General features: G+C 49.6%; 11 protein-coding genes across 11 annotated transcripts; 7 read left to right on the top strand and 4 right to left on the bottom strand.

Moving 5' to 3' along the window:
- Positions 1–6: 6 nt before the first annotated feature.
- PENARI_c044G08424 (PICOT family protein) lies at positions 7–929 on the bottom strand (the record flags this gene model as incomplete). Its single annotated transcript, XM_022637248.1, has 2 exons — positions 7–78; positions 135–929. The coding sequence occupies 2 exons, from the start codon at positions 927–929 to the stop codon at positions 7–9; spliced, it is 867 nt and encodes a 288-aa protein (XP_022482911.1).
- Positions 930–1231: 302 nt separating this feature from the next.
- PENARI_c044G00784 (RNA exonuclease) lies at positions 1232–3358 on the top strand (the record flags this gene model as incomplete). Its single annotated transcript, XM_022637227.1, has 1 exon — positions 1232–3358. The coding sequence occupies one exon, from the start codon at positions 1232–1234 to the stop codon at positions 3356–3358; it is 2127 nt and encodes a 708-aa protein (XP_022482896.1).
- A 290-nt stretch (positions 3359–3648) lies between these two features.
- PENARI_c044G06571 (Rieske (2Fe-2S) protein) lies at positions 3649–4137 on the top strand (the record flags this gene model as incomplete). Its single annotated transcript, XM_022637241.1, has 2 exons — positions 3649–3858; positions 3904–4137. The coding sequence occupies 2 exons, from the start codon at positions 3649–3651 to the stop codon at positions 4135–4137; spliced, it is 444 nt and encodes a 147-aa protein (XP_022482906.1).
- A 1245-nt stretch (positions 4138–5382) lies between these two features.
- PENARI_c044G02201 (glycosyltransferase family 32 protein) lies at positions 5383–6361 on the top strand (the record flags this gene model as incomplete). Its single annotated transcript, XM_022637229.1, has 2 exons — positions 5383–6292; positions 6351–6361. 2 exons carry the CDS (start codon positions 5383–5385, stop codon positions 6359–6361), a joined length of 921 nt encoding a protein of 306 aa, XP_022482914.1.
- A 1302-nt stretch (positions 6362–7663) lies between these two features.
- Positions 7664–9929, bottom strand: PENARI_c044G11320 (uncharacterized protein; the record flags this gene model as incomplete). The annotated part of the gene is made up of 2 exons (XM_022637252.1): positions 7664–9535; positions 9582–9929. The coding sequence occupies 2 exons, from the start codon at positions 9927–9929 to the stop codon at positions 7664–7666; spliced, it is 2220 nt and encodes a 739-aa protein (XP_022482898.1).
- Positions 9930–10512: 583 nt separating this feature from the next.
- On the top strand, positions 10513–12550 carry PENARI_c044G07987 (MDR family MFS transporter; the record flags this gene model as incomplete). The annotated part of the gene is made up of 6 exons (XM_022637246.1): positions 10513–10728; positions 10782–10881; positions 11017–11333; positions 11389–11700; positions 11761–12178; positions 12234–12550. The coding sequence occupies 6 exons, from the start codon at positions 10513–10515 to the stop codon at positions 12548–12550; spliced, it is 1680 nt and encodes a 559-aa protein (XP_022482902.1).
- A 2292-nt stretch (positions 12551–14842) lies between these two features.
- On the top strand, positions 14843–16348 carry PENARI_c044G04291 (uncharacterized protein; the record flags this gene model as incomplete). The annotated part of the gene is made up of 1 exon (XM_022637234.1): positions 14843–16348. The coding sequence occupies one exon, from the start codon at positions 14843–14845 to the stop codon at positions 16346–16348; it is 1506 nt and encodes a 501-aa protein (XP_022482917.1).
- Positions 16349–17740: 1392 nt separating this feature from the next.
- Positions 17741–19173, bottom strand: PENARI_c044G04319 (uncharacterized protein; the record flags this gene model as incomplete). Its single annotated transcript, XM_022637235.1, has 3 exons — positions 17741–18266; positions 18323–18612; positions 18688–19173. The coding sequence occupies 3 exons, from the start codon at positions 19171–19173 to the stop codon at positions 17741–17743; spliced, it is 1302 nt and encodes a 433-aa protein (XP_022482910.1).
- A 684-nt stretch (positions 19174–19857) lies between these two features.
- On the top strand, positions 19858–20946 carry PENARI_c044G10099 (alpha/beta hydrolase family protein; the record flags this gene model as incomplete). Its single annotated transcript, XM_022637250.1, has 1 exon — positions 19858–20946. The coding sequence occupies one exon, from the start codon at positions 19858–19860 to the stop codon at positions 20944–20946; it is 1089 nt and encodes a 362-aa protein (XP_022482905.1).
- Positions 20947–22033: 1087 nt separating this feature from the next.
- On the bottom strand, positions 22034–22506 carry PENARI_c044G07091 (uncharacterized protein; the record flags this gene model as incomplete). The annotated part of the gene is made up of 3 exons (XM_022637243.1): positions 22034–22048; positions 22078–22211; positions 22374–22506. The coding sequence occupies 3 exons, from the start codon at positions 22504–22506 to the stop codon at positions 22034–22036; spliced, it is 282 nt and encodes a 93-aa protein (XP_022482915.1).
- Positions 22507–24132: 1626 nt separating this feature from the next.
- PENARI_c044G05711 (uncharacterized protein) lies at positions 24133–27823 on the top strand (the record flags this gene model as incomplete). The annotated part of the gene is made up of 5 exons (XM_022637238.1): positions 24133–25176; positions 25230–25645; positions 25714–25859; positions 25920–27348; positions 27406–27823. Coding segments are annotated over 5 exons (3453 nt in total), but the record flags the coding sequence as incomplete, so codon positions are not given.
- Between the last annotated feature and the right edge of the window lie 53 nt (positions 27824–27876).

Below are 27876 nucleotides of genomic sequence, written 5' to 3'. Positions count from 1 at the left end.
AAAGACTTAAGCTGCGGTGGGCTTGTTCACAGAGAACTCGTTGAGGAAGTCGGGATCGGCGTTGATTTCCTCGCGGACCTGAATCAAATAATTAGCAATTGGATCAAATAGAACACCAATACTGAGACACTTACAATGTCCAAACCGCCAACCAACTCCCCGTTAACCCACAGTTGAGGGAAAGTAGGCCACTCAGCGTATTCCTTAAGACCCTGTCGCACGTCCTCATCGGCCAAGATGTTGAAGAATCCGTACTTGACACTGCGCTCACGAAGAATGCCCACCAGCTGTCGACTGAAGCCACATTGCGGGCTGCTAGGGGTACCCTTCATGAAAAGCATAACTGATGCGGCCTTGACCAGCTGCTCAAGGCGGGCAAACAGGGCCTCCTTGGATTGTTCTGGCGTCAGGCCGGGAGCCGATGCGACAGCGGTGGCATTGGCCGAGTCGGCAGGAGGTGCTTGAGATGCAGAGACAGGAGGTTGAGTAGCAGTGATGGGACCGTCCTCACGAGGAACAGCAGACAGCGGTGGAGGGATGGCGGTTCTCACAGCATCCATCGGACTAGCGCCTGCTGCATGCCCGCGGCCCGCGTGACGCTCGACAGCATCGCGCACCTTCACAGCATCACTTCCACTAATCGACTCCAGAATCTGACCACTGCGCAGACAGACGACGAAGGGCACGGCTGAAACGTCATACTCCTCCGAGATATCAGGAAGCTCCTCGGCATTGATGCTGACAAACGAGATGGTAGGCGGGGTTGTGGCGGGGTACTGCGAAGCGAGGGCGGAGAGCACAGCGCCCATTTGCGCGCATGGAGCCGCCCATGGGGTGTGGAAGTAAAGGACGACCAATGCAGTGGGCGAGAGAGAGGAAAGGTGCGACGAGAAGTCGGCCTCGGATGTGATTTCGGTGAGCGCGGACATGGTGGAATGGCGGGAAAGAGGAGAGTGGCCGGGGTCGGCAATATTCCTGCAAGATTCGGTACTCAGGGTATACAAGGTATACGGAAGCGAGAGCGAGAAGTGTAGACAAATAGAGGTTGTGTCGTAAGGGTGAATCTGCTCCCCACGATCCCACGCAATCCTCCGGTTATCAGATCGGATTTGCGCCGTTTGCACCGTTTGCACTTGTCACGCCTTTTCCACACGTGATCCCATATCTCCATGTGACTTCCTCTATCTCGCGAATTTCCTCTTGCGAAGCTCCGAAAGAAAACCAAGCCGATATGGGGAATCGGAAGAGAAAGCTCAGTTCCGACGAGTCCAATTCCCACGGCAATGGCGTGGCCGAGACCTTGTCCCGTGTGCAAGGCGACACCCCGAGCACTGAAGACTCAAACAGCAGTGCGATGAAGAAGCGGAAGAGAGTGGACGGTGAGAAGGTGAAATACCCAGATCTCACCTATGCGGAGGGAAAGCTGCAGTCATCCATCCGAATCGCAGATCTTCAGGGCTTACTTCTCTACTGCTTCGCCGATGGAATCGCACCGCAATGGATCTCGATGAAGCATTCTGGCCATGTGCGCAAGGTGGTTGTACTGATGGTACCAGGACTCGAGATGGGCATGTTCGATGGAACCATTCCTGTGGAACCGGCCAAGGAGAACTCGGAGGAAACAAAGCCCAACCAACCGCCACCCACCGAATCGCCAGAAGACGAGCGGGCAGCCGATTTCGAACGATGGAAACAAGGTCTGCCACAGGAAGACCGTTCGCACCGCTTCAATCCTCGTCCTCTCATTCGTGACAACCTGGCCCAGCCCCTTCAGCCGTTGGCAGACATCTTCCCACACATTTGGCCCGTCAAAGCGCCGGGCGACAACAAATACAACAAGGTCCACTCGCCATTGCAGGCCATTCTGCTGTCCTCGGCTCCCAAATCCAAGAATGACGAGTCCCGTGGAAAGGGCGCGCGCCCTCCGAAAGTCGAGAAAGGCTTCGTCCCTAAGCGGACGCCGATCACCGCCTTCGTCACCTCCCGCGAAGACCTCCAAGACAGCGACTACATACTGCACCCTGCGTTTTTCACATCGGAGGAGGAGAAGTCTTCCCAGGCGGAGGCTCGTCGACGAAGTGGAAATGCAGCGGAACATGGATGGGTGGATACTCAAGTTTCGACACTGGAATCCGCCGAGGTGCCGGACGCGGAGATTGAAAAGGGCAGCATGACTGCTGGACGGGATGTTTTCGCCCTTGATTGTGAAATGTGCATCACAGAAGGGGGTCAGTCAGAACTCACACGTATTAGCATGGTTCGTTGGGACGGAGACGTGGTTCTGGATGAGCTGGTTAAACCCGATCGGCCTGTTATTAATTATTTGACGCGCTTCTCGGGAATCACACCAGAGATGCTGGAACCTGTGACAACGACCCTTGCCGACATTCAGCAGCGGCTCTTGGCCATCCTTACACCGCGTGCAATCCTCGTGGGACACTCTCTCAACTCCGACCTCACTGCCTTGAAACTCGTTCACCCCTTCATCGTCGACACCAGCATCATCTACCCGCATCCACGTGGTCCACCCCTCAAATGCAGCCTGAAGTGGCTGACCCAAAAGTACATGGGCAAGCAGATTCAAAATGGGATGGCCGGTCATGACTCCATTGAAGATGCCCGTGCTGTCCTTGAACTTGTGAAGTTGAAGTGCGAGAAAGGCGAGCGCTGGGGCACCAGCGATTCCTCCAATGAGAGCATCTTCCGTCGTCTCTCTCGCTCTGTCCGACCGGCCTATGTCCCTCGTCCAGGCGAAGAACGAACAGGTGCCGTGGTTGACTGGGGCAACCCTGAACGGGGTTTCGGCTCACAAGCAACAGTCTCCATCGGATGCCAAGATGATGACGCGGTGGTCAACGGTGTCTCTGCAGTGATCAATGGTGATGAATCCAATGTTTCTATTCCAGGGGGTGGTGTCGATTTCGCCTGGGCTCGTCTCCGCGAGCTAGAGTACCTCCGCGGCTGGTGCAACCGCATGCCAGACCCGAACAATGCCAATGAATCCACGACTCTTATTCCTCCGCCGGAGGAAACTACACCCACCGCAGCCACTGGCAGTGCTTCAACAGACGTCCCACAGCCTGATGTTCTAGCTGAGACCGTTTCCCGAACGGTCTCCAACATATCGCGCATCTACGACTCTCTTCCCCCGTGTACTCTCTTCATGGTTTATTCTGGAACTGGAGATCCGCGTGAGGTTAGCCGATTACAAGCTATCCACAAGCAACACCGTGAGGAATTCAAATCCGGCAAGCCGTGGGATTCTCTGACCTACAAATGGACTGACACCGAAGAGCAATTGCTGAAGAAAGCATGCGAGCGTGCCCGCGAAGGCTGTGGCTTTATGTGTGTGAAATAATCCATCTATGTAGATAGGCCGGACATGAATTGAACTGCTCTAATTCCAGGGCAAAACTACCTAGCCAGTGACATGGATGATTCGTTATCACGTCCTGTGCCAATTACGGTATAGAACTAAATATACGTACTAGTCCCATTTCAGAATAACCTGAATAGCTTCGTGCATCGAATTTAATAGGTGAGTGCTACAGAGTACGGAAAAGAGAAAGGGTTCGGCACCTACTCCGTATTTATGTCGGGACCCACCGGACTTGGCGCTGAAAAGATCTTCCACCAACATTCACCTCCATGAATCCATTCGTGCGAAAGGTGTGGCACCGAGTTGGCTTAGTATCGGAGCTGCCCAATCTCGATGATGGTAAGATCGCACCACGATGCAAAGCCTTCAAAATCCCCATCGGCCAGTCACCGGTTGAGGCAGAACTGGACATGCCAGGAGATTTGAAGGACCAAGTGATGGTATTCAAATACAAGGATAAGGTCCATGCAATTGACCATGTAAGCCAACAGGAGCCCCTCAAAGATGAAGCTGACCCAACGTAGCAATGCCCTCACTCTTCATTTCCCCTGTCCCAGGGCCACCTCTTCGATATTGAGGACTTTGGCATTGTCCTGAGCACCGGTATCACATGTCCTAAGCACAATTGGTCGTTTGACATCTTTTCTGGGCGTGCAGATCGTGGCAACTACACTCTCAAGGTGTGGGAAGTACAGCTACGTGACTGCGGAGATACCGACAAAGAAGTTTGGGTTAGACGCAAGCAACGAATCGGTTGAGTTCGTTACTTTTTCTTCTCCGTTCGGTCACTGTGGACACTCTAATCTTTGAGCTTGAGTGTGTTCACCGACATTCGCATTGAACAACCAAGCCCCAATGAACGAAACGAAGATTGGATTGATGCGCCACACGATTGCCAACCACCTCTCTTGGAGCAAAACTCCAAGCCACCACCGCGTCCTTCTCAGTAATCTCTGAAATACCCAGTGATGCTTGACGTGGATGTCGAGTCACCTTCCTAAATGCCAAGTAGACACAAAGAAAGAAATGAACATACACTGTGAGAACGTGCATGTTTTGAAGTTTCGATTAAGCTGTTGATGGTTCCGTCTATTATTTCTCTCCGCGAGTCATTCAAATATCAGCGACATTCTACTGAAGCTCTCAGAAATTCGGGAGTTCTTCTGATCTTCAAGGGCAAGATTCATGCGGCCCTTTGCACCATTTGTATATACATTGTCTGAAGCTGTTATTAAAATCTACATCGCTTGAATTACGCATGGATTGACAACCACTTCTCAACCGCAGTCACTTCATACTGGAAATTTCTGTGTCCAGTTCTACTTCACCATATACTGCTGCCGGTGCCAGGACAAGTTGCCTGTCGAGCATGTATCGGGCCACGATTGAGTTCCGGTTACTCTTTTGTTTGTCCTGCCTAGGATGCTCATGCATACCTAGGGTTTCCCGTCTTAGCAGCTCTAGTCTCTCAGTGTTTCCGTCCACAAGGCTTGTCTTTAATATGAGCATGCCCGTTTGACTCATTACGACATATATTCAGGGATTTCTGTAGTATTTATCTATAAATAATCCGCAAGATCCACGTATGATTGATACAATTCGCCATGTCTTAAACTAAGCCATCCTGGTGTGTTTTAAGCAGTGAAAGTTCGGAAAAGCGTAAACTAGGCAGCGACTTATTCCTCCAGTATTGCCACGACAGTACTATCAAAGGCTACTACAAGGCTGATATTCCTTTTCACAGCCAGAGACAAGTAGGCGAATGCAGATATGTCGGGAATTAATTCTGATCCGAAATGAAACATACTCTTTTGCGCTGATGGGATCAACACTGTCGGAAACGGGGCATGGCCAGCTTCGGACTTATCTTTGAACAAGAGGTGCCGCTCAAGCGTCTGAGTTGATCCTTAGCCTTTATGCTTCAGCAATCGTTCAAAGACAATTCGTCGCCGATTAATGTCCCGTCACCGTCAAACCTACGTCTCATCTCCAGATAAACTACGATGGTAGCCTTCTTTGGAAAGGGAATGAGAAGGCTCGTCATTCTGGTAGCTCTCTCTCTCGCTGTCTTCGTTATCCATCGACTCAGCTACGCGGACGATTTTGCCCTCGCCGAGCGGTTGTCCGAGTCTATAAGGATAATCGCTGCATGCACTGCTGATGCCTTCGAACCTCTCGATAACTTTACCCTTATACTCGACCCTGGAATACCCAACACTGTCCACCAAATATGGAAAACAACCGAACTCCAAGCGTATTCTACGGAAATGGAACCGTCACATGAGTCATGGAAGACTATGCTGGAGCCCCAAAATTACACCATCAAGCTCTGGACTGACGACGACGTCCTCAAACTCATCAAGTCCAAATACGCCTGGCTACTGCCGACATACATGGAGTATCCTCACAATATCCAACGTGCCGACATTGCTAGACTGCTTGTTGTCCATACTGAAGGCGGCATCTACGCGGACCTAGACGTGTACCCCAGGTCCGCCGAGCACATACAATGCCTCCAACATCTCGGCTTGCAAGCAATATTCTCCCCAACGGCAGGTACCCTCGGCCTAAGTAATCACTTCTTTATGGCTGAGCGTGGGTCTCCGCTTCTCCAGTGGGTTCTTTACGAGGCGAAGCGGCGGGGAGGTGGGCTGACGCCGCGATGGATGGTTTTGCCGTACCTGCAGGTCTTTTGGTCTACGGGTCCGATCATGTTGACGGCGGCGTTTAAAAAGTACTCCTGGATATACGGCACACTAAGGGATTTCATAGGGCTTCTAGACGAAGGGTATAGCGGTGCGGTGATACGGCATGCTGCTGGGCGATCTTGGCATGGCGTGGACGGGCAGGCGTTGAATTATATCGCGGATCATTCGCAGATGGGTGCACAATTCAAGGGTTTTGCATATATCGGTATATCGTTGGGGATTATATTTGTTGGGAGGAGATATTATGCTAGATTCTCTCCTAGATGAGGTCTAGGGCCATGGATTGCGCAACGTTGGCAAATAGTTTCCATGACCGGTCGTATTTATGCCTCCGCCTTGACCTGGTAGGTTGAGGAGGGCAATACCGTTGAAACAGACAAAGATATCATTGAATATACAATGCCGGCTTCATACCCACGACCTTGGCCACCAACTGCAAGCGACCGCCACGCAGACATCGTAATGTCTGTGTCCAACCCTGACTGCAGAGTATCTCGCTGAAATCTCATATATCACGCTCTGAGGACAGCTCAAACCAATCAAAGCAACTCATGACTATGGACAAAGAGAATTATCTTGCCGTCAACTGGAATAAGGTAAACAAAAAGGTCGTCTACGAGAATATCTGGACTGGAGCTGGAGCTGTTGCGGGAATGGATATGGTTGCATATTGTGACGGTCTCATAACTGTGGCTTACTGCCACGGCGGCACTAGCCCTACGGATTTAGTAGGTAATAGACATTAGCTTCTTCTTCTCTTTTTGGATGACTTCCTACGTATACACATAGCCTGAGCGTCTAGGGAAATGATATTCGGTAGATACTCGTCGGGGGGAGGGGTGAGATAGGACATATGTTTAGAGAACATAAGATAAAGTCAATCACCATAGCATTGTACTATAACCTAGGAAACTCCTAACGTCTCTCCTTCATCTATCTGCATAAGATTTATCACGACAGTAATTTATGCGATAAGCTAGAGACACTAGCGGAGATCGAATTTATTTGATATAGAGCATGCTCGGTTTATGTTTGGCGCAGGTGGATACCAAAGCATCAAGCAAAATTGTACATCTGTGTTTGTCAATCCGTGGCTAGCAAATAAGTTAGGCGTGGCTGCAGAGAGAGAAGATTCGGCAATCACCGCTCACCTTCACCGCCGAACTTCAAGTTCAGTGATTTAAGCGTAAACACCTATCAATATATCGACATCGACATTAATACATCGGCATCAACACAGTCACCTCACCAATCTCTCTACCATACTAATGAAATCATTTACTACGATAGCTCGCATCCTATCGAGCACTACGAAAAGCAAGCCGTCTTAGGCCTAAGACTTCGAATACGTAAAAGTAACGATTGAACTTTGGAACTATGGTTTAAACTCGCAGGGAGAAGCCTTTCTAACTAATATAAATATTAACTTATAGTACTTTTTTTTTTTTTACCAATGTTAGGCGGCATGACAACGACGAAGATAATGTTAGCCTATATTAAGACACTCAGCATCAACACTCACACCAAGCAAATCAGAAAAGCTCCTTGGAGTCCAAAAATCGTTAATTATCATCATTCATTGGGAAATCGTAAAATTCAATCCTTCAGTGTCGGTGCCGTTCAGCGGCTGCTCCCCAGCTCCGCTCATCAGCACATCAAAGAAGGCAGTGTCAAGGCCTTGGAAAAGCCATTCTTCCATGCCAGCGGAAGCATCAGGGAATGTATCTTCTGGCAGTGAGAAAACGTCTCCAGATGTGGCCTGGGCAACCCGTCCTCCGTGCTTCCGTGCTGAAGATGTCCCCACTGCCTCTGCGGTTGCTCGTGAGGCTGCAGCGTCGGACGTGACCACATCAGCATGATGGTCGGCGTCGTGTGGTGTTCTGACATGGATAGATCCAAAGCCACCAATTGTCACACCCTCATGGGGAGCTTGCTCCTGCTCCGTATCGAAGGGTGTAATAGAAATACCGTCTCGCGCAATTCTGATGGCACCGACGTACGGCACCTTGACTATCAACACGTTTTGAACGTCTTCTTGACCGTCATCCGAGGGCCTCTCTGCAGGCCCCGCCTCAATATCCAACAAATTCTTGAGAAGGGCAGCACATTTCGCTGTGAGGACATCTTCATGCAGTTCCGACATGGATTCCATGCACTCAAGAGCCCGCTCCACCGTCGCCCGGTCTCCAACCCGTTGGTGTATGAGTAGGTTTTCCGTACCCTTGTTACAGTGGCTCAAGATATGGGCCAACATCAGTGTCATCCCCGCAATCAGAGCCACAAAATCGCCCATCCGACAGCCGGCCGTGACTGGGTTAAACGTCCGGATCGCAATCTGTCGGCTCAGAATCTCACGGCTGGCGCTTGCGCAGGCAATTCTTGAGTACACCCTCTGCGACGTATGCCTTGGGTTCAGCATATATGGCAGATGGAGCTGGTTCACTAAAGAGTAATAAAATATATGGTCCCAAACTCGTCGAGTTTCCCAGAAGGCATCCGCCGAGTCTACTTCGAGACCCGCAAGTTGCAATGGTCGCCAGAACGTAGGTGGCCATTGCTCAGTGACCCTCAAGAGCTCTTGATCGATCTCTTGAGTCATTTCAAGTGCTTCCTGGGGTGCGTGTATCTGATTCCTTTCGATGATCTTGCGTACCACATCCGGAATGAGTACAGGCAAGTTGCCACTCTCAACACAAGCGCTCGTTGCTCTGGGGATTGTGAAACTCGCACCGCTGGTGCTTGTGGGCAGACCCAACAGCAAGCATAGAAATTGCTCCGTGGAAACCACACAGGCCCACATGACTGCAGGATCAAGATCGTTCTGCTGGTTGACGATTTTGAAGCGATAGTGACCTGGTCGATGCAAGCCCAATAGCTGGGCTGTCATGACAGCACGGCGCATTGTGATCCAGGATCGCCGGATGTTGCCGCCATCTATGTGATAGAAGCCTTCAAGGATGAGGTTCTCGAGACCTTCCAACGTGCCCAGCAAGACGTCATTCGCATTCACCAGCTTGATGGCTGAGTCTGCTAGCTGCTCCACGATGGCGCGATGATGCTTGGTGAGGCCAGGTATCGCTTTTGTCGGAGATAGGTGTTGCAACCCTACTGCGAAAAGCAGCATTTGCCTTGCCAACAAGACTGGGTGGCTTTCCGAATATAGGAGATTGGCTACTGGTATTTGTTCTTTGGCCATTTCGCTCGGCCACGAGCTGCATAGCTTGAAGCTGGATTGGTAGCAAAAGATGGACATGCTGCTGAGGTTTGCAAGCAGAACCTCAATGTCTTTCCGAGGAGGAAGAGAACTTCGTAGGGCTTGAGTGATACTGGGGTATGCGGAAGCCTCCGAAATGGAGGCATGACTGGACACCAGCGTTGGTGGCAACTGAGGTGTCGCGAGTTGGCTTGGTGATTCCTCAGTCTGTAGGCGATTCGACACATTCTTTTGCTTTATTATATCATTAGTGAATAGCCGTGTATGTGAAGATACTAACTTTGCCATGCACTGACGATGCCGGTGTTTTATGTCTTGCAAAGGGAGTCGGTGATGAACAGCCAACAGTAGCATCTGGTTGAGAACGGACACCACTCTCGCTCACTAGCCGTAAATTAATAGCAGCGTCTTGCTCAGCATCTCCTGTATCGCTCTTAGCCGTTTCCGGTCGGTCCAAGATTACTTGACTGATGCATTTCGTGCCTCGACGATGGCAAGTGACGCAGATCGCATCATCCAGCGATGAAAAGATACATTTGACTTTTCTCTGCCTGCACTCCCAGCAGCTGTGTGTACCTTTGCGAACCTTTCTGCGCTTCGCTGCGGGTTCGTCCGAGGGAACACTCATCATTCGGTGGGTAGGCTTGTCGCAAGCTACGACCGCCGCAAGAGAGACTAGCCTTTAAGCGAGTGCGGAAATGTGCAGATACCATATCAAGAAGTTTGGACCGAGATGATTAGTACTAGAGATGTCCGAGGCGCTTTTCTTTGTGGTTGCAGATGACAAGGCCTCCAGATGTCGTTGTCTCGCTGCTGACTAATGGACACTCGTCCGAACGGCCCCTTGGACGATTCAGCCGAGATATGCACACGCTTAGGAGAACGTCCAACCCACAAGCAATGCAGTTTTACGATTCTGTTGGCGGTATCTTGAAAATATGGTTCCTCTTGAAGGATCTGGATTTTCTGTCCTTAAGACTAATACAATGCATGAATACTACTAATAAGATATGTCTCCTTACGAAAGTATTGTTGAAGATTGAACTGGGGCCGAGCTTGATTCGGCCGACTAGTGACACACCTTGTCTACTTCGGAGATGTCTGTTCGTTGCGCCAGGTGTTCGTCCGAGGCCGAGAGACATAAACAGACTATTTATTTCGTAACGTGAAAAGGGTCCTGTTATATCACCGTTTTGCACACTTGGTCAACAATGGACAAGCAAACCATCGACTCAGAGCAGCAGGTGATGGCCGAAGACCATCCGCGGCATTCGTGTACCCTTGTGTCAAGTTCAGAACGAGGTGACAGGGATGTCGCCAACTACGACGCAAAAGCTCGTGCCGCTGATGAATATCCGCATGGTGCGCGCCTGGCTGCTGTTGTGTTTTCACTCATGTTGGGCGTGTTTTTGGTGGCACTCGACAACGTCAGTTTTCCGTTTCCGCGATGCACCACACAGCTGACCAAGGCTACCAATAGACCATCCTCGGCACGGCCATTCCCAAAATAACGGACGAATTCCATGACCTCAACAGAGTGTCGTGGTACGGGTCAGCCTATTTGATGACATATGGCAGTGGTTAGTTCTATGGACACCTTCGTTTCTGGATGCCATGTTAATCTTTCACGCAGAGCGGCTCCTTTCTTCCCATCTACGAATGCTTCGATACTTGGCCCTGAAGCCACCCGAATACGAAGTGGCTAATCATTACAGGCTTCCAATCAACCTGGGGAAAGTTTTACAAGTACTTTCCAATCAAGCTTTGGTTCCTCGTTGCCGTGTTCATTTTTGAAGTGGGCAGCCTCATCTGCGCCGTGGCTCAAGACCCTACAACTCTCATTGCCGGCCGGGCTATCGCTGGCTTCGGCGGATCCGGAGTTGGCGTCGGAGTTTTCACGATTATCGGGTTCGCTGTGCCCCCTGAGAAACGTCCACAGCTTTTGGGCTTTACCGGAGCAACTTACGGCATCGCCGCAGTCTTGGGACCGCTCATCGGCGGCGCTTTCACTGAAAAAGTGTCATGGCGCTGGGTAAGATGAGATGAGAGCCATTGGAATATCAGGGCTATCACTGACCACTGAATAGTGCTTCTACATCAACCTGCCCATCGGAGGACTAGCTGCCGGGATGATATTCTTGCTCTTCAAGCCCCCAAGTAGCGCAGCGCCGGCAAAGGCTACACCTAAAGAGAAGTTCTTGCAAATGGACCTCGTCGGTGGAGTCCTTATGATGGGCTTAATCATTTCATATATCCTGGCGCTGCAGTATGGCGGCCAGACACATTCCTGGAAGAGCAGCCAGGTTATAGGACTGCTGGTCGGCTTTGTTGTGATTGTTCTCGTCTTTGTGGCCTGGGAAATCTACCAGAAGGAACGTGCAATGATTGTTCCACGACTGGTAAGCCATGATGCGAGTCCTATCCTGCTCTGACATGAACTAATAGCGAAATGGCTGTAGTTCATGAAACGCTACATTTGTGTGGGCTCCATATTCATGTTCTTCTTCGGTGGCGCCCACTTCATTATCCTTTACTATCTTCCGATCTACTTCCAGAGCGTCTATAACAGCACTCCGATCGCATCCGGTCTCAAAATGCTCGCACTCATCATCCCGCTAACCCTCGCTGCCGTCGTGCAGGGATTTGCGCTATCCAAAATCGGCGTCGTACCCCTGTTTTGGATCATAGGTGGCGTTTTGGGAACCGTCGGCTGCGGCCTAATCTATACTTTTGATACTGAAACATCTGCTGGCAAGTGGATTGGGTATCAGATTATTGTTGGCTTCAGCGCGGGCTGGACATTCCAGATTGCCATGTCAAACGCGCAAGTCCATGCTTCACCAGAGGACATGTCGCAGGCCACAGCTATTGTCAATTGTGAGTCCTTGATCTACTGTAGCTTATACGAGCTGTCTTCTAACAGTAGTGCCAGTCTTCATGACCGTTGGCGGAGCTTTCTTTCTCTCAGCAGCACAATCGGCCTTCAACAATCAGCTGATTGAGACACTTGCCATAAAACTCCCCGAGATCGACCCGGCGGTAGCTATTGGGACCGGTGCAACGCAAATCCGCGAAGCCTTTACACCTTCGCAAGTTTCCGTCATCATCGACGCATACATGGTTGGTCTGAAAGCTGTCTTTGCGATTACAATTGCCGCCTTTGGTGTCGCCACTGTCATTGGATTCTTTGGCAGCTGGAAGAAGCTCCACGGTGATGAACTGAAGAAGGCGGCCGGTGGCGCTGCATGATCGCCTCCGGATCGGTAGCGTGTCTGACTAGGAGCCAGAATCTCGGTGGTGTATTTGGAATGATGGGCGACCACGTTGGTTGGGGGGTGGGTAGGCATTTCCGCAACTCAGGTTGTCGGGTAGAGAGGTCTAGAGTTGCCTGGCGTTCGGTATACGGTACTGTTGGTCAGTTGTGTGTATTAGATGTATTAGATAGAGCCTTTAATAAAGCCCTACCACGTACCTTCTCGTTTATCGGAGCAAATACCCTCACAAAATTTGAACGGATCAATATTCCTATACTGACCAACGTCGCTGATCGCTGATAACTTATCTGTTACCCTGCTAGTACGCGAAGGTCGAGTTGCTGGTGTACAAAGGATGGTCAAACCATCGTTGTGGTGAGGGAAATGGCTCGTTACATATAATAGCTGGAATGGCTGAAATAGCGGTCTATATGATGGCTCAGGATTTATGTGATATATAAGACTTCCTAGCTTACAGGATGGCAATGCAGCACCATTTCTCTTCTACTATCACCTCTAGGTGTTGTCCTCTCTATACCTCCTACTACCACTAGTGGCCGTACCTGGTTCGCAGACAGGCAGGCAGGGTTTAGTTCACCTCTAGGGTTTCCCTCTTCACCTTGTAATTTATCAATTTCTTTAATTAACAGTAAATAGGCTGTATATACCATGAATTATATTTATTACGGTAAATCGACAACCCTACCGTCAACTGGTTATACTGCCGTTCCTAATTGGGCTGCATACGCCAGGCTTATTCTAACGACTGCCTAGTCACCATTTTTGTTACGGATGGGTTTTGGGCGGTCGATGACTGCCAGCATGAGATGAAGATTAAGGCAAACCAGATTAATTATTCCTCCATTGGAATCTTTACGGAAAGTATGAAAATAAGAACAAATAATATTCTGTAAGCACTGATAATCCCCGGTAAGCACCAATATCCATAATGCTGACCGAGGTATTCCAGATTAGTTACCATATTAGGGCCCATAAAACACTATTTTGTTGCGGCGCCGCTTATCCTACAGCTCCCGATTTCATTCACGGCGACTGTCATCTTCAATATCAACTCGGCGGTGCTAATTGACTGCTTCCCCGACCGACCAGCGAGCGCAACGGCGCTTAACAACCTATGCCGCTGTATACTAGGCGTAGAGGGAGTCAGTGTCATCCAACCATTGATTTGGTGCTGTAAAGGCGATGGCAGCTTTCTTTATAGTAACCGGTGTCGTGTTCCTGTTGATGCCACTCATATGGGTTGGATGGAAGTGGGGGGAGAGGTGTAGGAGAGAGCAGCAGAAGAGACTTGCCCGGTGCAAAGAATGGAGGTGAAAATTTGTTTCAGAGTATAGGGCCACTATTCAAGATCATCTCTGCAGGACATGGCAATACTGTGGTCGAAAAGGGAACGAGTGAGTTGACTGCGCATGTTGGAAATTCCTGGCGAAGAGATTCCCATCACCATAAATTGGCACCAGAGAATATTTCCACTCTAAGAAATCCCGGTGCAATACCAAGCAAGGGACAAGCTTCCACGGGAAGTCATCCATTGGACATCTTGTGGTTGGCTCTATTTTCTTCACGCCAACAGCATCCAATGATATTTCAGCGATGGTTTATTTCAGGCAACAGCGAAAGCCAATCAAGCCAGCTCGGGCCACCTGCAGGTCCCGACCGTACGCTAAGCCTTGTTAAGCCTTGTTAAGCAAACTTTAATTGCTGCCTAGCCCGTCATTGGTGACTCTTGGCGACCGTCGACGCCCACGAGGACCTCAGAGCGTTTTTAAGCAGCGAGAAAAAATTTTCTTCTCAACACGACAAGGTCCACCAGGAATCATATTGAGACAAGGACGATGGTGGTGGCTGAGAAAATAACGGCGCGGCCTATCATGCGGCTGCATTGCCTGAGCAGTGTCTTCTTCCACTTACAGTATGGCCCTGTGCCCCTATGCGGCATTTAATGGCATCTTCCTATCGCACATAAATTGTTTTCCTCTCTCTACCTTCTATTCCCTTCTTCTCCTTTTCACTCACCCACTAACTACAATCCTCCACGACACACAGTGTCTGGTCTTTTACTCTGAATGGCTGATCTTCGCTCCATGAACTCCCTTGTCTCCATTGTCTCCTCGATCCCAGGCACGTTAGCTGGGCTGCAATCCACTCGCGAGTCTGCAAACGCAACTCGCCCACCTTAACTACCCTGCGGGTCAATGAGCCTGAACCCTGAGCAATTGCACAGTATCGGATCCAACATCCAACAGCGGTTGTTTGGTCGACCACAATGAAATATTTCAGACCTATCTTTCGATGCGAGGTTGAGGGGGCTGCGGAGACGCAGCGGGTGGCAAGTGGGAAGGATGCAAATGTTGATGCCGTTATTGTGACCACTACTGAAGATGTTTCTGGGTACAGGATCAAGGCGAGCCCGAGACTGGTGGACCGCTGGCTCGATTTGACAGTCCGGGTGGCTGGGTCGGCCCCAGTCTTTCTGTTTATTATCGCTGGCCTGTTATTGTGGGCCTTGATGGGCATTCATTTTGGCAACTCGGACGTCTGGGTTGCTGCTATCTCCGATGTCCAGGCTATTCTATGTTACGTGTTCGATTCGTTCCTCATGCGCCAGCTGCTCCGCGAGTACTCCGAGCAGCGTGAAGCCATGGTCGAAATCCAGTCCCGGTGCAACAGTCATCATCGCATGATTGCCAGTGTCAAGAAGAAGCTGGGAGCGGAAGGGATACGTCATGTCGTCGAGAAGTGTCACGATGAACCTCTCAACCCGCTGGACCATGGACTGCGCACCCAGGGTCTCTTTGCCCGGTGCATCATCGTCTTCGCCAAGACTTTCGGACATATTATCAGCGCCGGTCTCTACTGGGTCTGCATCTTCATCTGGCTGGGCTTCGGTCCGCGTTGCAACTGGTCGAACCGGTGGCAACTCTACATCAACGACGCGACGTCGGCGCTGATGGTGCTGGTTTTTGCGTTCCTGGCCTGCCTGCGGGAATGTTATGCTGACTATACCAACACCTGCCTAGACGCCATCTTCAGACTCGATTCGACTCTCGAGAAGGAGCTTCGTCGCCTCACCGAGGATGACCTGCCGAACCAGATGGAAGTCATCTTGCCCCCTAAGGAGAACTTCCTGCAGGTGGTGATCTTTTACTACGCCGACATCATCGGCACTCTGGTCGGCATCGTCTTCCTCGTTATGGTGATGATCGCCTGGGCAGCCGTCGGACCTGTCTTTCATTTCAACAGTAACTGGTGGCTTCTCATCGGCACGTATGCGGGGCTGGTTGGTTTGTTCGACAGTTTTGTCCTCCGCAACATCCAAGGCAAGGTGCACCAGTACATCAACGGTCAGATTAGTATTGTGGAGAAGGGAGACATGGGGCTCTTCGCTGGACTGTCAATGGCCATCCCTTCAGCTGGCAGCACTAAGCACCCGTCTCTGAGCCAGCGCGTGTCCCGCTGGATGGATGCCGTCAGCTCCCATCTCTCCATGGTTATTACTGGCTTCTTCCTCACCATTGGTTGCCTTGTCGCTTCAAGCGCAATGAAATGGAGTCTCACCGGACAGTTGATTTCAAACGTGCCTCCCAGCATCATTGAGACATTCTTCATGCTCATTCTCATTACCGGCCAGAACGATGCCGAGGCAAGCGCCCACATCGACTTGACCAACATCTACTACCGGCGCCAGCGACTGCTGTCATTCATGCAGCATGCAAAGAAGTTCTGTGAGGATCATGAGCTTTCCAAGGATGTTGCGGTACCTGCACAGTGAATTACCCGCAGCCGCAGGGAAATACCCTCATTTTATAGCCGCTGTTTGATTCAACATGCAATGCGGTTATGTCAATGTTGTGCGACTACACTGTCGTTCAACCGACGTTTTACACTAAGAATAGGTGATTACGTTTCTTCAATGCTTGAATCTGATTAGTTGATTTGTTTGGTTATTTATATATCATGTTCTTTTCCATATCATAGTGAGTTATCTCTCTGCATTAAACTTTCCCAATCATTGTCAATTCAAGTTGGAACATTCGTCCCCTTCCAAACAAACCACCAACCCAGGCAAAGGGGTGGGGATACGATAAGGTCCGCCTCTTCTCTGGCCTTTGCTCTCTGGTCGGGCCTCACGGTACGAGTTTCCTCTCAAGACAATTCTCTCGAAGGCAACACACTCAAAACAAGGCTTTTGTTCCGAAGTTTTTAAGAAAGGATATTTCCTGAAACGATCTACCTGAAAACAAAATGTTGATCAATGTCTTCTTACGACACCACTGACACGAAGTTTTCCACTAACAAGAAGTTTTCCACTAACAAGAAGTTTTCCACTGACAAGAAGTTTTCCACTGACAAGAAGCTCTACATAGTCCCAGGATAGATACGCGAGCTGCTTCTCTTTTTTTATCAACTATCCAAAGGGGCTGCATGGAGTCTGGCAGACTCCAGATTAGGGCTTCCGCTTTACTATGGGAGGAATAATGGTTCGGATGCCTGACTCCAGGTTCTTCTCGTTAGACTTCTCCAAAACCGAGTTTGGATTCAAAGTCTAGACCTGGGAATACCACTTAAAATACTTCGATTACCAGCCCGGAGATGCCATAATCGGGCTTTAGACTGCTACTAGAGCCCTTTTTCGTGAGTGGGGGAGAGTTGATAGTAGATGATGCAAGTTGTTAGGGCGAAAATGCAGGGTAAGAAGTGAGATTATTATATATTCAAGAATGACCATACGATAACTTAGCCCTAGAGGCGCCAAACATAGTCATTATGGACATTGGGAATTCCCGAGGGATGTGTAGTCACTAAATATTTGTTTCTGAACGCCTCTCTGAACACCACAGACAGCCTAACGCACTGGCTGGGGAGCAGCATGCGCGATAAATCAAAATTTGCTAAGCATCAGGCAGAATAATAGAACATAGATTGTGCTTCTTCCTTCTTGAGAGATTTCACTTTGTTAGTAGGGTTTCATAGTTTCCCTCTGCCTATACCTTACGCACTATTTTCACTTGCAATCGCACGAGGTTGGGCAGTAGTGCCGGCTCATTTAAGGCTTTGTAATCTTTTGTCAGGTAATATGAAACACAAACTAGCATAGGGTGTGGAGAGCATGGCTTCCAGTCCGCTCAGCTACTCTCCGCGTGATTGAGGAGTAGTAATTATCTCATGTGGCCAGATGCATTATCTCTTCCCGATCCCTCTCGGCCCACCGTTCCAGCAAACCATCCCGTATCCTGTTTGCGACCACGAATCCTTGACAGAAGACCCAGTCGAGCAGATTCAGTACTTTGGATCTTTGTTCAACTCTCCGGGCTCGAGATCCTGCAACGGTAACTGGGAAAAACAGCATCACTCCCGGAATCTTGGAGTGGCACAACACCTCGCCCGAGAGATCCAGGATTGCAACCAGGTGTTCAGAAATTTCAGCAGGGGATAACACCGGGGCTGGGATCTTGTCCCAGTAGGGGAAATAGTCATAGTTGCCAGAGAGAAAGATTAGCAGCGCGTGGTAATACAACAAAGCTAAGTTTGAATATTCAGTAGGGCCATCCTGGGCCAGCTGCAGCAACGTCTGCGTGTGCCAGTTATAGATAGTGTCTTGTGCATTGAGACCTTCAGCCGCAAGCAGAGCAACTGATGGATCTGTGAACCGCTCTGCTTCAGGAATCATCTTAATTATAGCAGCGGCTCTGTCGTTCGGATTATTAAAACAGAACAAGTTGCTCATTTGTCAGGACCTACTTACCGTAGGCTGAAGGTGGATGTCTGAATCATGATGGTTATAATCTCTTCCATGGGCTCCCATCGAGAGGCATTGCTTGACAGGGTTTTTTGGAGTAGAACCCAACATTCCTGTGAAAGGATCGTTTCTTCATTATAGAGTAATGCTCGGCTGGCTTCGAGGATACGAAAAAGGTCGTAGAATATCCTTCGGGCCGATGACATGCAATCGCTTGGTCCTGCAAGCTGGAACATTTTTGATGTTCCATAGAGCATGTGCTTGACCCAGCCTTCACCCGAATCATCCGAGAGCAACTACGTGTATTGATGTTAGTTAAACACGGACTTAATGCATCAGATAGAGGATACCGTTTCTGATGAAGAACATACCTCAAACAGCCCCAGGAAAAATGTGGCCCAGAGAACGTCCTCTCTTTGCATCACATTGCTTTTTCCCAGACACGACCGCAAAATACCTATTGACTTATGGTAAGAGGTCATGGAATCCACATAGGGGGGTTCCTCTCCCTGTAACGTGCGTCCAGCGAAATGTCGGTTCGCCTCCAAAGCACCAACCGCTATCACTGCATTATATAGGACTGGGGAAGTTGAAATTAGAGGAAGCAGGTCCGGAACTATTGACGAGAATCTCATCGTGAACATGTTCTGCTGAATGAAAGAGACAAAATAATCAAGAAAGCGGGTGCCCTTATCCCTCCCGATGGAACCAAGTTGATGAATCCCGGGGCTGTGCCTAATGGTAATAGCCATGCCCTTCTGATCAGAAATTCGGTGACCTCCACCAAAATCATCTTGCTGGGTTTGGTTGACAAACATAGTCATACCATGTCCCGATTGCTGTTGCGCAACGCACATCGTGTTTTGTCGAATGCAACGAGCACATGGAAATCCCCCTTCACACTACCGATAATTAGCTGCAATGATCCCAGCAAATTGGGGTTACACATCCCAGACCTTGATGCGTCGTTTCGCGCAGCCGAGGCAGCGCGTCACCCGTCTTCGCTTGTCCAGTGGACCGACCATTCTCCCCTGCAAATTTGTTGATGAGGACATGATCTTGATGAATTATCTAACAAACAAATAAATTGCGAGTATCTCCGATGACCATTCCGATGAAAATAGATATATTCGAGCGAGACCTGGTCTGACCGCAGGCTGCAATATGGTGCTAACCCAATTAGGAAGTAATATCGCGAGACAAGGATCCACATTACTTGATTGTTCTTGGTGACCGACTTGGATCTGACCAACTAACGCTCTATCAATTCCATTTCAGGAAACTCATATACTTTGACGGAAGAGACAGATTTCGCATTTGTAAGTTGCTACGGGTGCTTTGCTAGCAGGGGGAATGCTGGTCTACTACTCCGCCTCTTCAATCTGGATGTATAAAGGTCAGGGCGGTCCTCCGACTATTGTGATTAAAATCCCATCATCCACTTCAGCACTATTTAAAGATTTTATACTTACGCTACTTTAATCCTGGACTGCGTCGTCTAGTGATTTATGATGCTTCAAACTCTTCGTCTGCTGCCCATTATGGCTCTGTCTGTCTCTGCAGTGGTGATTCCAACCCCACCCGGACCATACGATGTGTTTTACAACACAGCAAGCATGGTTGATAACACCAGAGTCGATCCCTTTGATCCCCAACACGGACCGCGTGCAGTGATGACTTCGATATTCGCCCCCACCCATTGCAAAGCCGATCTCGAGAAGATACATTACCTGCCCACCATAACAGCCGCATTCTACTCCGAACTATACAGCGCGTACGGACTTCCCAACGGGTCGCTTCAATCCCTCTATTTCCAGGCGTGCCCAGAGCCGCCAAGAGAGCATCACATCCAGTTCCCAGTGGTGATTTTTTCGCCTGCTCTCGGCACGACGCGGCTGTTCTACAATGCCTTTGCACAGTCTGTGGCCAGCGCTGGGTACATCGTGGTGTCTATCGATCATCCCTATGATACCGAGTTCCTAGAGTTTCCGGACGGAAGAGTCGTGACTGCAGCAAACATCAGTGACGCGCAGATTTCACTGGATGTCGACACCCGAGCGCGAGATGTGATGTTCGTGCTAGATCAGCTAAGTACAAAGGCTGGCATAGCAGATTTACTCCCTGGAATGAGGGCAGCGGGTTTGAGAACTCGGCGAGTCGCGATGTATGGTCATTCTGTCGGGGGTGCGGCCACCGCCGAAGCCATGCATTTGGACCGTCGGATTGTTGCGGGAGCGAACCTGGACGGGTCAATGTTTGGACCAGTGGTTCAACAAGGGCTTCAGGGTCCATTCCTTCTGTTCGGACATGAAAATAAGACCCAGATGACAGACCCATCGTGGGCAGAGTTTTGGTCAAATCTGCGGGGTTGGAGATTAGAGCTGGAACTAGCCCAAGCTCAACATTACACTTTCTCCGATTTGCCGTTTCTATTGAAGCTCCTGGCTCTGCCTGTTCAAAACATACCGGCCATGCAAATGATGGTTGGGACTCTAGATGGGTTTAAGGCATTTGAGATTGTTCACCGAACCGTCGTTGCCTTTTTAGGCTTTGGGCTTCGTCAAACATCGACGAGTCCGCTTCGAGAGGCTATTTCGCAGTGTTCGGAGGTATCGGTCGTTGCGCGGTAACTCAGACAATACTTCTGGGACGGGATAGGATATGTGGCAAAATTCAAACTATCTGCATGTGTTGCAAAACGACGTCTGAGGCGTGACAAATGGCCAAGGCTTCCTCCTGGTTTGATTTCAGTCTCCTCGAAAGTTGATGTATCTACATATGTATAGAGCCATTTTATCTTAGAGTTCCCAACACCACAGAGCTAAAAAGCAAGCCCACAACGAGAACACGGAGAGCAGAGAGCCCTGCACGTGGACACTCGGCTTCCCAACACCATTAGTAAACGTTTGGTAAAAATCCTGGCCATAAGTCGAGTTCAGCGTGACGTTGCCTGAAACAGCCCCATTTTCCAATCTAACCCATGTTTCAATATTATCTCTGGGGTTAGATTCATGGAGTAAAATTTGGCGGCTACCGCGGGTCAAATTTCCGTATCCTCCATACCCTGTGTGCCGACAAATGCACAAGTTGATAACATTTCCGGTCAATCCGTGTTCCGTGAGCGATTCGTCCCATTTGAAGCACCTTCGATAGTTAAAATACAACCAAATGCCTCAAATCTGCTTTCTGGGAAGTTAAAACCATACCAATCATTTTTATGATCATGGCCACTGAATCCTGCGACCAGCCCCTCAGTCTCAAGAAGCGCTTTCATAAATTTCACATCCTGGCTACCATAGCTCTAGTCTATGGTGCCTTGCGCTTTCACCCTTTCGCAGTTGTGACCGGGACCCAGTTGTGGATGAACGCTTCCCTCTTGCTGATAATGAAGCATTGCATGGGTAGGGATGTGATAGAATGCCAGCCATAGGATGACCCCAAACTCAGCTTTTAGCTTGGAATTGGTCCAGGTGAACCAATCCACCACCCTCAATCTAGTCAGTCATCAAATCAATCACCGATCGGGTTTCGTACAGATCCATTGATCCAATTAGGTCTCTTAGCCGATAAACCGCGCTCCGCATTTTTTTGGTGATAATGTCCACCCTTAGAATCAAAGAACCACAAGACAAGTGCGGGATTGTTAGTGTTTGATGCTGAATAGGAACAGACCGGTAAATAATAATTTGTAATTCCAGTCTTGGGCCCAGAAACTCTCTATGCGTCAACCTGCTGCGGTACCGTGTCTCAGTTTTCAATACGTCTTCTTCCGGGTCGAGATTGATCTCGCTGTCGTGATTGCCGTAGGTCGACGCCCAAAGATATCCCTCGTTGACAAGCGGCGAAATGACGGAGAGGACATATTTACTGTAGTTGCTTTTCAGTGTCCTTTCGCCTGATACTAGGTCGCCATTGAAAAATACAAAGTCGATGTCTTCTTCGGCAAGAATGTATCATCACCTTTTCGATTTGGCATCCTTATCATTATGTGGCAAAAGGTTAAAGTGTACATTCTCTATCCCTGTCCCATCACGTTGCCGCAAAGATCGAGACGTACGCTCGGCGAAATGAAGGTCCTCAAATACAGCGATATGGAAAGTGCCATCTTTCCTGAATCGTAGTGTTCGATCCTCCGGCGGTGACTTGAGACCCGGCCGGTCTGACACTTTCAGGTTGGGCCCGGGAACCATGTTGGGAGAATGTAGAATCAAACCATCCCAAAGTGCGAGGATAGTACTTTAGCCTTGAATCACAAAATCTCTGGAATTTACATTGCTCGAGGCAAATAATGATTGGCTTTATACATGACCAATGGTCAACCACGCCATCGAGCTCTGTGTCTGGTCGACTATGACGTTGCGACAAGTGGTGGAACTGTGTGCCGGTTGGGGCTACTGTACCCGACCGACAAGACGTTATCTATTTACCTTTGCATGCCAGTTTCTCCGCTGCTTCTTGACAGGACATGTTACAGCATAGATGGATGGATGGTTCCATTTACCCTGAACCCTCGCTTTTGGCGATATGCAGGCTACCACTATGATGTGATGAGGCTGGGGTACGCCATTCCCCTGGGCGATAGTGTCCCATCAAGGAGACGTGATTATAGATAGTTATTATTGTGCCGGTGTCGGGACTCGAACCCAATGCTCGCAGGGATGAAAAATGACAAGTTCATCACGCTGCAGGTTGCCTCAGTGTGATAGCCAACTACACTGCTGCTACCGGTGGTGAGCTACAGCAGTAATTTATCCAAATCAGTTATACCTTCGTACTCTTACGACATCTTCGATAAACAAGGGTTGACCATAAGATTGGTCGCATGGGGATTGGGAAATCATCGCAGCACATAAGGGAATCAGGCACATGTTTATCACAATTGATGGTTGGAAGAAAATGTGATAAATCCAGATTGACCTTGTGACACAGTTTATTCGTGGTTCGTGCTGTCGATGGCCTTGCCGCTCACTTTTGCAAGCTGACCTTCAGTACCTGCGTCGCATGAATTAGAGTCCAGAACCCATGACGCAATTGACACACTCCCGCCTCTCATTGATTGGGAGAGCACCAAGTACGTAATTTACCTTATCTTGACCTACAGTAATAGGAAGTTTATGGTTCCCGAGCTTGCAATGCCATCAGGCCTCTAGATCGAGGCGCAGTCGAATTTCTTGCCACCCTAGACACAGCAGCAAGCTCACACCCGGTTATACCTAGGTTGGCACCCTAAGGCGGTTTCAAGTTATCACTTCGAAAAGGCCTGACATAGACATCGAGCGCTTTATATAGAGCTAGATTCAGAGAGAGAACGAGGAGGTATTCCCACCAAATCCCATGAGTGCAAGGGAGCCTGTATAGGAGTAATCCTCACCCTTATGCCTACTGAATTTGGTATCAGCTCGCCTTCGGCTCCTCAATCTTGGCGTACGTAGAAAGGTTTAGGGTTCTTCGGTACTGTAGCTCTGTTGGCTGCTCATCGAGGCTGTGCTACTCCCGCGTAATCTGGCACCGGGGAAGAAGATCATCGTGTTCAGCAATACGATCATCACACTCCCTCTCTTGTCATTCAAAATTCATGGGAAACAAGGACCAATCTTTCTTGGCATCCTTGCTGGCCCGCGAGCCCTTGCGTTGTTGTCCATGGACGGACGGTCTTCCCATTCCCCAAAAGCTTTTTGGAAACCACTACACAGCCCCCTTGTGGAATGAGGATAATTAGCCAATGCCCCAGCATCTGGGACGGTCCCTCACATGAGAGATGAATAATTTCCAATGAAGTACGTACTGGAGGGACAAGTGCCGATCAGAGTGCGCCCATGGCTGCTTCTTCTCATAACAACTCGTCTCAGCACCCATTATCCCCGGCCCCCTTGATGGTGACAACCTCTCCTGACGAAGAGTCAATCAGGCCCAAAAACGCATCGGGTGACAGTCGTCTAAGAATATCTCGCTTCCAGCGGTCCCTATCGGTTTCATCCGCCGCAAGGCCTTCGGCCCGTTCAGGACCAATGGGTCTCAACCATAGCCCGGTATTTCCTCAGTCGCTAGATGTAATACGGAATAATCCAGATCCAGCAATACCGTTGGTTCATCAAGGCTCGCAACGGCCTTCGCGGTCGATTGATGGCGATGCCTTACCTCCGGAATCGATCGCATCTACTGCGGCCACGGTGGTCCGGTCCACGGATTACTCGGATGTGTATTCGGATCCCACTGTCAAATTAGATTTTGACGACGTGTCGCTGTCAGAGGCACTGGCACCAAATCCTCGCGATGAGGCTAATTTCGATGTTGACGAAAATCGGTTCGCCTTCTCGCCAGGACAGCTGAACAAAATGCAGAACCCCAAGTCCCTCGCAGCCTTCTATGCCCTCGGTGGCTTGCAAGGGTTGGAGAAAGGCCTCCGAACGGACCTAATGGCCGGTCTATCCGTCGATGAGAGTCGACTGGAAGGTTTTGTCGATTTTCAGCAGCTGACGCTCCCCCCGCACTACAAGCCACTCTATATCGCTAAGCCGCAACTGGAAGCCAATCCGGCCCCGGCAGTAACTTCGACAACCACCGGTTCTTCAAAATTCGAGGACCGCATTCGGGTTTACGCCGAGAACAAGCTACCGGCTCGAAAGTCAGCTGGGTTCTTCAAGCTGTTTTGGGTCGCCTATAACGATAAGATCATTATATTGTTGACCATTGCCGCTATTGTTTCATTGGCTTTGGGGATATATGAAACTGTGGAGGGCGGCACAGGCGTGGAGTGGGTGGAGGGGGTGGCTATCTGCGTGGCGATTCTGATCGTCACCGTGGTCACCGCTGCTAATGACTGGCAAAAGGAAAAACAATTTGCCAAACTCAACAAGCGAGTAAGTGTCATTTGATTTCCTAAACTGTGTTATTTATCCAACCTTTCTATAAGAACAATGACCGCGAGGTCAAAGCTATCCGATCAGGCAAGTCAACATTGATATCTGTTTACGATATTATGGTGGGCGACGTGCTCCACCTAGAGCCCGGTGACTCTATTCCCGCTGATGGGGTCTTGATCTCGGGACATGGGGTGAAATGCGACGAGTCATCAGTTACTGGCGAGTCAGACCACATGAAGAAGACGAATGGCTATGAAGTTTGGCAGCAGATTATAGAAGGCCGCGCAAACAAGAACCTTGACCCGTTTATGGTCTCCGGCAGCAAGGTTCTCGAAAGCGTGGGCACCTATCTGGTGACCAGTGTTGGACGGTTTTCCACATACGGTCGGATCATGTTGTCGCTGCAGACTTCCAACGATCCTACACCGCTCCAGGTAAAACTGGGTTATCTTGCAAATTGGATCGGGTATTTGGGTTCAGCGTGAAGAATATATTCCCTAAGTATAAGAAAGTGGTACTAACAATATACCATAGTGCAGCCATCATTCTCTTCCTTGTCTTGTTATTCCAATTCGTTGCCGATCTTCCAAATCATCCGGATCAGAGCCCTGCTGTTAAGGGCCAGCATTTTGTTGATATTTTAATTGTAGCTGTGACTGTCATTGTTGTCGCGGTTCCAGGTGAGCCGTTGTTACTACGGAATAGTACTTAGTCAACACTGACATCCATTCCTTCCTTAGAGGGCCTTCCACTCGCAGTCACACTTGCTCTGGCCTTTGCTACGACCCGCATGGTTAAGGAGAATAACCTGGTTCGCGTTCTACGGGCCTGCGAGACAATGGGAAATGCCACGGTAATATGCTCTGATAAGACAGGGACCTTAACACAAAACAAAATGACAGTTGTCGCGGGCACCTGGGGCTCAAATCAAAGCTTTAGTCGACCATCCGAGGGTGAAACTAGGCCTAGCTCGATGAATATCTCAGAGGTTTTCCAGCAAATGTCGGCTCCAGTACGGAATCTTATTATTCAGAGTGTTGCCTTGAACTCTACCGCATTTGAGGAAGGGATAAACAGCCAAAAAGAGTTCATTGGGAGCAAGACTGAAGTCGCACTGCTTCAATTAGCCCATGATTATTTGGGTATGGATCTCACCCTAGAACGGGGATCCGCCGAGATCGTCCAGCTTATTCCATTCGACTCGACGCGTAAATGCATGGGTCTCGTTTATCGCCATTGTAGTACAGGCTACCGGCTTCTTGTTAAGGGTGCTCCGGAGATTATGGTCCGTGCATGCTCTGCGCAGATTGCAGATATAGCTACTTCTAAGGAAAGACTCCACGCGGAGACGCTGTCAGAGGACGACAGACGGAAAATCATTGAGACCATTGATAAATACGCCAGGGAGTCTCTTCGAACGATTGGAATGGTGTACAAGGACTATTTAACCTGGCCTCCGACAGATGCCAGGAAGTTAGAAGATGATCCGTGTTCAGCTGATTTTGACGATGTCTTCCGAGACATGACCTGGGTCGGGGTCGTGGGCATTCGGGATCCCCTCCGGCCTGAGGTTCCACCGGCGATTCGGAAATGCTATTCCGCGGGAGTCCAAGTTAAGATGGTAACTGGGGACAATATTGCAACTGCTATCGCGATTGCATCGTCTTGTGGTATTAAGACTAAAGATGGGTTAGTCATGGAAGGCCACGACTTCCGACACTTATCAGGTGAGGAGTTAGACCGGGTTATTCCCCGCCTGCAGGTTCTGGCACGGTCTTCGCCAGAAGACAAGCGTATCTTGGTAGAACGGCTTAAATTTCTTGGCGAAACAGTTGCTGTGACGGGCGACGGCACAAATGACGGGCCTGCTTTGAGAACCGCTGACGTTGGATTTTCTATGGGCATTGCCGGCACTGAGATAGCCAAAGAGGCTAGTTCAATTATCCTCCTGGATGACAATTTCCGATCCATCGTTACGGCGATCGCCTGGGGACGGACGGTAAACGACGCCGTTGCTAAGTTCCTTCAGTTTCAAATCACGGTCAACATCACGGCCGTTATTCTGACGTTTGTGTCGTCCATCTATAGCGATTCGAATAACCCCGTACTTAATGCTGTGCAGCTGCTCTGGGTGAATCTCATAATGGACACATTTGCTGCACTAGCCCTGTAAGCGGAACCCTTCCTGTGGCATATATGTTCTTTCGCTAACACGACGTGAAACAGAGCCACCGATGGCCCGACAGCAGAAATTCTGGATCGAAAACCCGTACCCAAAAGTGCCCCACTCTTCACCATGAACATGTGGAAGATGATCCTCGGACAAACAGTCTACAAACTCGCTGTGATCTTCATGCTGTACTTCGCCGGGGACCAACTTTTGAATCCACAGCTTGACAGCAACGACCCAGATCTTCGATCCAAACAGCTTTCCACAGTTGTCTTCAACACATTCGTGTGGATGCAGGTTTTCAACGAATTTAACTGCCGCCGCCTCGACAACAAGTTCAATGTCTTCGAGGGCATGTTTCGAAACTACTGGTTTTTGGGCATCAATGCCGTTATTGTCGGCGGACAAATAATGATTGTATTCATTGGCGGCCAGGCATTTCGCGTGACTCGTCTCAGTGGGATTTTATGGGCTGTTTGTCTCATCTGTGCCGTGGGGTGTATGCCGTGGGCCATGATCCTACGCAT

Source organism: Penicillium arizonense (genome assembly GCF_001773325.1).
Source record: "Penicillium arizonense strain CBS 141311 chromosome Unknown PENARI_contig044, whole genome shotgun sequence".
Lineage (NCBI taxonomy): Eukaryota > Fungi > Ascomycota > Eurotiomycetes > Eurotiales > Aspergillaceae > Penicillium > Penicillium arizonense.
The sequence above is the reverse complement of the archived record's forward strand: the minus strand, read 5'-3'. Positions and strand labels throughout refer to the sequence as shown.